Here is a 7,375-nt window from a genome sequence, read left to right on the forward strand (position 1 = left end):
GCACTCCAACTTGAAAGACACTAAAACACTAGATTCTTGTTTTTTGTTACTTTGTTTGTCTGTTCGTACCTCTCTTTGCTTCAGTTTTTTTTTTTTTTTTTGGTTTTGGGGGCAATGTGCGCTTAAATTAAAACCGCCAAGCAACATGATTCAGGGTGGGGGCTTAGTAGTTGGGATCATGATGTGACAACGTCATGATTATGATGAGATTAGCTGGGTTCATCTCATATTGGCAGGGGAGTTAAGAGCAGGGGCAACATGAGAGATTGCATTCATTTTATTGTTAAAATGATGTCATTCCAGTCTCTTCTTGCTGACACTAATATCCTTTCTATCTTTTTTTTCTGTTTGTTTTGTTTTTGTTTCTAACCACCTAGCCGCCACCGGCAACTAACACATGACCTTCTGACCTCTGAACTCTTCACCCAATGACGAGCCGCCCCAAGCCTGCCTGCTGATCAGTTAACTGGTAATTGCCTTTTGCTAGCCTCTCGGACGCAAGTGAGAGAGAGAGAGGCGCCTGCCCGTACAGTTACCCTAACACGTTCTGACAAAAAATAGAAACCAACGCAGAATCTTCACAGAAACACAACAAAACCCAACAAAGTTGTGTAATATTCATTTTTTTCCCTCTGTTCATTGAGTTCAATTCCCATTCTTTCTCTTTCTTTTTCTTCATGAATCATATACTGGGTGGATGTGTTTGTGGTATTACTCATAAATCTGCACTGAATTATATAGCAATAAAGACCCCACCCCACCCTGCCCACCCACTCTCCTTTAATTGCTGATTTGGTGACCTCACTTGTATGGATCAAACATCAAACTTCTATTTGACGCAAACCATTTGGTTTCACAGTAATGACATAATTCCCCCCCACCCCTCAAATGTATCATAACCCCTCCACCCCCCACCCCACCCCAACAACAACCACCCCACCCCCAACTCCAAAAAAAACAAAAAAACAATACTTACCTGCCCCCACCCTGTTACACCACCCATCTATTGGGAGAGAAAAAGAAATAGAAGGAAAGAGAACACACACTCACATTAACTTGTTTAATTTCTGTCATTTTTCACATGTAGTGCAGTTGTTGAGCTCTAAAATGTAATTATGAGCTGACACATTCTGGGTGTGCCCCTTCAAACAGCTTTCTGTCTGTTTTTTTTAAAAGCATGGCTGAAATGATTGCAAAAGGAGCTTTTTATGATTTCTGTGTTTTTCTTCTGTCTTGTTTTTTTGTTTTGTTTTTGTTTTTTAATTTTGCTTTACTTTTGAGTCATTTTCTCCACTTGATTTTGGTTTCTCTGTTGTTCATATTTGACTAATTAGCTTTGCTGAAATTGACTAGCCAATCTGAGGCAGGTGGTTATCTCTGGAAAACAAAGCGCAATCTGATGTTTGAAGCAGGCTGCAGAAGCAAAGAAATGATGAAGGGCAAGATGGGAAGGTCAAAATTGGGCTGACGGGTTTGTGTGTGTGTTTTTTTTTTTTAAATTAATACTACAATGAAAGTAGGGTGTGCTGAGGCTTCGGGGACATTGGAGCAGTGCTTATTAGCTACTGACCATTGCTATGCCCCCATCCACACTACATTCATTTTACAGTGCCTGATGTATTTAGAAAAATATCTCAATGAGTTAGCTGAGCTGTGATCAAAAAGACAAAAAAAAGTATTAAGTGTGCATATTTAGCCAAAGGGTTTTCCAATGAATTATTATATCTGCAATTATGCATCTGTCTCACAGAGGGCTCTCTTTGTGATTTTAGAGTTTGGGGTGTGAATTTGTGGTGCCTGCCTTCAGCTGGAACCGACAGCTGCTCAGTTAGATGATTTTTGACCCATTAATGCTCTATTTTTTCTGAGGAGGTGAACGCAGGCAATTAACACTAAGTCAACATGCTACCAAGTTACAGTACATTGCTAGGGGGAAGGGCGCTTAGAGGCTTGGTACATAAAAACTTTTGTCATGATAACTGGCTTCTATATTGAGTTGTTTCATCGGCCACATTGCCATTGTTTATTTGCATTATCTTTTTTTTTACATCTCAACATTTGGCCAATTTCTTTGTTGAAGTGTATTTTTTATTTTTAACCCCAGTTGAACATTTTCCATTAGGTGGGCGTAATTTAAGCCCTCCTGCAATTTAGAAAAATATTTTTGAGTTTTAATTATTTTTGTGATGAAACATTTATTTTCAACACACGCCAAACCATCCAAAAGCGCATCCACAATGTGTCACACCTCCCTGTGATCGTAGTCTATCTCCTGAGCCCCACAATCTTTTGTTTAACTCTCTCAAGAAAAAATAGGATGTGAAAGCCATGCCTGCCTGTTCAAATTGCTTTATACATGCGTCTTATATATATATATAAATATATATAAATATATAAAAATGTAGATATCTGTTATTGCATATACAAATACAGAAGAGAACAAAAAAATAGATAATTTTACAGGGTGCTGGAGAAGAGAAAAAAATTGAAAAATTCTATTTTTGGCAATTTTAGCTTTTGATACTTTACTTGCAGTTACAAAATCTGAAAAAAATAAAATAAAAAAAAGTTTAAAACAGTATATGGAGAAAACAGAAAAACTGAGTGGCTGAGGAAAAAGTGCTGTTACTTTGGATATGATTGGAAAGGAAGACGAAGACCAAAACAGTCATAACCCGTGGAAAGCTAGCAAGGATCAGTGCGAGATAAACGCCCAGAGAGTTTTAAAAGGATCAAATCAAAGTGCCTTATCAACAGTGGTTTCTGTTTTCTGAGTATTCCAGTTGTGTTCAATAATATCCAGCACCCACCAAGTGGCGCAGAGAGGAATGGCTAGTGTTACACGCTCTGAATAGTTGAGCAGGGTAGCTCTCACCATATCGTGGTGTTACCGAAGTTATTCTATGCAAAAAGAATAGCAGTCGTTTTGACCAGCTAAAATATGTGCCATGGTTTTGTCTTCCTGAAATAATTTTTTTCTTTTTCCTTTACTTGATGGCCCTTTACTCTGCTGTATGAGCAGGTTTTGTTCTCTTTTTATTTAGATTTTAATGATCATATGAAATATTGTCTTGATTTTTTTTTTTGGTGACTGTGACTACCTTCCTAGAACAAATTGAACTGCCAATAGCAATGCAGTAGTCTGCCAGAACATGTTTTCATCATGAGCTGAGAAAAATACACGACATTCAAGGGAATGGATACGAAAGTGGGGCTCGTCCCTGTTGGCGTTCCGCCTGTTTGTTTCAACAGCTGCAAACTGATAGCACCCTGTCCATGTCAGTGTCTCTCGATGTCATTTTAACAACAAACTATCAATACAATCATGAGATTCATAATGGACAAATGAAATAGTGGTTAATGAAATAATCAAGCCTATTTCACAGCCAAATAGTTTCCAGTTATTGAAACAACTGACAGTTTATCACTGGAAGGTGAAATAAACCCATAATATTAAATTGAGGAATTGTTAGATCCCAATATTACCCTTGGCAGTTTGTTTTTCTATTCATAGCTCTTTCATCATGCTGTTACACCGAAAGGTCAATGAATTTTTCTTTTTCAGTGTTATTATTTTAAATTGAAATGCAATATTAAAGTGGAGCAAGAGATGGCTATTCAGCATTTGACAGTATTAAGAAAACTCCCTCTGCAATGTTACAACTTGCTGTGTCATTGTGAAAGGCTGGATAAGTCCATCAGGTGAAAGATTAACTCTATACCTACCGTATTCTCTCTGGCCTGCCTACTACATGTATGATAATGTAATTAACAGCCATTGTTACAGGTTTATAATGTATTTTTCTAATCTCATTTTATATGTATATTAATCATGTTTCTGAGTGTTTTTTTTTTTTTTTTTTTTTTAAATGAAACCCACTACTACTTTTTTTTCCCCCTCCTAAACGGCTCTCTTCCTCCCCCCTTCTCTTTTACATCTTGAAAACTGTCTCTTGTGGGGAGTGTTGCCTTTTTCCTGTTATATTTTGTTTTGTTTTCTTTCCAATTCCCAGCTTGTTTAACTCATTAGCTACTTTATTAGTTTTCTTGTCATAAGTATTTTTACATGCTTGCATTTAGTTTTCATGGTGTATGCTGTTATTTTTCTTATTAACCTCTTGGCATTTATTTTAATAAAACATTCTTAGTAAGAATTTTACTAACTTGCTGATATTTTGTCTTGTGTTTTTAACCAGTTTCATGAATGTATTACCTTGGTCTGGTTCACGGACTAACACAATTAAAACTGGTGTCTGGCCACCACTTACACTGACTGATGACATGCACACCACATACGCACACACACTATTCATCTGTGCACATATGCTTTACAGACAGACACTACACATCACATGCACACATACATCACATGCACACACACATACACACACACACACAACCTAACTGGAAACTGCACGAGTTGATCCGCTCACGCACTCTCACCTCTGTGCTGGAGAAATCTGCTGACACTCTTCATACTTGCCCTCCCCGCTCAGTTCCAACACCGCTGCTGTGTCTCGTCGTCTCTGTTAGAGACAACTCTCTTGTTAGTTGTCCTGTCCTTCTGTGTCACTGACCTCATGAGACGGCAGGAAGTGTCGCAGTCTCGGGGGGGGGGGGGGGGGGGGGGGTATAAGCTGCACGTTACTTGAGGTCACTGGTTAACTTCTGGGTCAGCTGCCCCCTCTTGAACAAAGCATCGCTCTGATTAAAAGGGTGATTTGCCTGTACACAATGGTTACTCTCACAGAGTCAACAAAACCTAATCCCTAAAGATAAAACTCCTCTTTCTCTAACCATTCGATAGTGCAGGACTACATAATCTGTGCAAAAAATACTGCATATTAGTCATCTCAAAAGGCTTAATTTTACTGTGAATATGTGGAGCGGAACATCTCATCACCACACATTATAGATGTAGTGAGTTATTTGCAACAGATACCTGGGGCAAATTTATAGATGACAGTTAAGTGTGATCGTCTAAAGCTTTCCCCAGTTTTTTTTTCCATTGCTTCAATGGCTTGTTATGCCTGGATAGCAGCGTTACAGTTATCACCAGCTGTTGTCTGTTTGGTGAACACTTCTGCCCATTCAGCTTATTGATATAACTGCTAATACTGGGCCATTTGGGAGCATCCATAATGCTTAGACACACACCAGTACCACCAAGCCAATATGAAGTACTTTGGGATCAAAACAACCTTACTATTCCTTTCAGTGTGAAATGCTGATATGGCTTTCAGCTAGCTAGTATTTATGATTTTTTTGGGGGGAGTTTTTTTTTGTTTTTTGTTTTTTTTTTTGTCTGAAACACTGCCAGTGTGTGTTGTTCATTCTACTACTGTGTCAGTGCACTCATCCCTGGGTTCATTCAGCTCTCCTCTCTCTATTCAGCTTTCTTCCTCCTCCCTCTAATTCAAGGTATTGACACTGACACACGAGCAAAAGATTAACTTCATTAATCCTGATTATTACTTTAACCCACTGAGTGATGCCTCCAGATTTTTTTTTTTCCCCGTCCTTTTTAAATCTGCACAACAAAAACAACGTGGCCTTAACTGTTGCGATTCTCTTCATGTCTCAGCAAGCAGAGAACAAGGATTAAAAGTGTCTAACATCAAACTTAACATTTCTCTCCACTCTGAAATTAACATTTTGGTTCTTTGATCTGAGAACGGGTGTTTTTCGCCTATAACACCTGCTTTTACACCAGCAAGTAGAGACAGAGATTGGATTACTGGCAACCTGCCCAAATTGTTTTTTTGTTTTTTTTTGTTTTTTCCTCCTTTGTGCATTTGGTGTTAGGAGCCATGCGCTTTAAAAAAACAATATTTTATTAATGTAGGATTGGCCTTTCATGTTTTTGATTGGCTCCTCTGTGCCTTAATGAGCAACTTGAGCAAAAATCCGTCCATTAGCAGCCTTGCCTTTTATATGTCAGAGACGTTTTCAGTGGCTCGCCTCGAAAACCAAGCTGATGGAAAAAAAAAAAGAAAAAAGACATTATGGGCAAGTTATTTTCCAGAGCACAATGTGTTACAAACACTGCCTAAAATTTCGCTACTGTGAGTTGAAAAGTGCCTTTTTTCCTAAAATTGGAAAATTATATATTTTTGTACTTTATCATTCAAGTGCCAATTTTCTGTCTCCCTTTATCTCACCAAAAGCCTTTTTGTTGAGCACAAAAAAACTAAATGCCCACGCTTTTTTTTTTTTTCTCCCAGCACAATGTACATACACTTTGAAACATAAATTTGGGAAAGGTTGACCAAAGTGGGGAATTTGGTCACAGGTGTTTCCCTCCATTAAACTTTGGCTTAATGGGTCCTGTTTTTGATTTGATCCACTGAGAACTACTTCTTTTTTCCTGTGATTGGACCACAGTATGCAGTAAATGGCTGTGTGCATACTGCTGCCACCTCTGGCCGAGTTCTCAGTGCATTTCCAAATCTGTCGCAGGGCATTCAGTGTATTTATCTACTAACTGCCTTTTCACCTGTCAATCTTTTATTTTTCTTCTGTTCTGTTTAACAAACATTCCTCCAATGAGTTAAACGGCAGGTTAACCAATCAGTATTGGTCTCAGCGATGTAGCACTCAGGTGGTTAAAGGGCAAATGCTACCAAAATACAGAAAGAAAAATTTAGCCCCACTGGATTTTTTTTTTTTTTTTTTGACTGTGATGAATATGCATTAAAAAGTATAATACATTTTTTCCTAAAATTATACTAGTATGATTATATACTGTAAGTTCCTCATCCATATAGTGGTGCACTAAAATCTGTGAGATTTTTTTTTTTCTTTTTTCGTGGAGTTGTAAGTTTTTATGTGAAGTAGCTTTTATTTTGTTTTGTGTTTCCTTGTTTTTATAGAGGATTAGACTGAGAATTTTGACTAGGGTGTAAAACATGTAATGCCAGTTTTTGTTGCTCACACCAAAAAAAAAAAAAGGAAAACAAATGTCATGTGTGCAATAAAGAACCATATTTACAAGCTTCCCTCTGACTGCTCTACCTGGACTGGTCCTTTGCTTCTCCGCTCTGCTTCTTAATCGGTGACATCATTCCTTTGGATTTGCTGTGACTTTTGGACATTTCGAGGTAGGTGTGCCGCATTTGCAGGAAATAAAATATAACAGCTCAACGCTGGCAAAATAACTCTCACCTGACCCCTCAAAGGGAGATCGAGCCCTCTCTGGGGTTTTAGTGTGAAGTTGGTAACATGGTGTTGGAAATGTTGACCTTCAGTGCGGATCACATAGTTAAATACCATCTCCGCAGATGGTATTCAGCTCCGGCTGAAGTCATTTTTGTGTTTAAATGTACTTTTACCGTCTGGGCCGAGGAACAACTGGCTCATAAATCCTCAGTGTTTC

At 38.2% G+C, this 7,375-nt stretch overlaps 1 protein-coding gene across 2 annotated transcripts in view; it reads left to right on the top strand.

Annotated features, from left to right (window-relative positions):
• Window positions 1-6,998, top strand: part of qkia (QKI, KH domain containing, RNA binding a) — a 79,415-nt gene extending 72,417 nt beyond the window's left edge. For both annotated transcript variants that reach the window (XM_056393521.1, XM_056393524.1), the window contains exon 8: window positions 378-6,998. In XM_056393521.1, the coding sequence (XP_056249496.1) occupies window positions 378-394 (17 nt within the window). In that variant the 3' untranslated portion in view covers window positions 395-6,998. The remainder of the gene's footprint in view (window positions 1-377) is intronic.
• Window positions 6,999-7,375: the final 377 nt, after the last annotated feature.

This window comes from Seriola aureovittata, chromosome 13, assembly GCF_021018895.1.
Source record: "Seriola aureovittata isolate HTS-2021-v1 ecotype China chromosome 13, ASM2101889v1, whole genome shotgun sequence".
NCBI lineage: Eukaryota > Metazoa > Chordata > Actinopteri > Carangiformes > Carangidae > Seriola > Seriola aureovittata.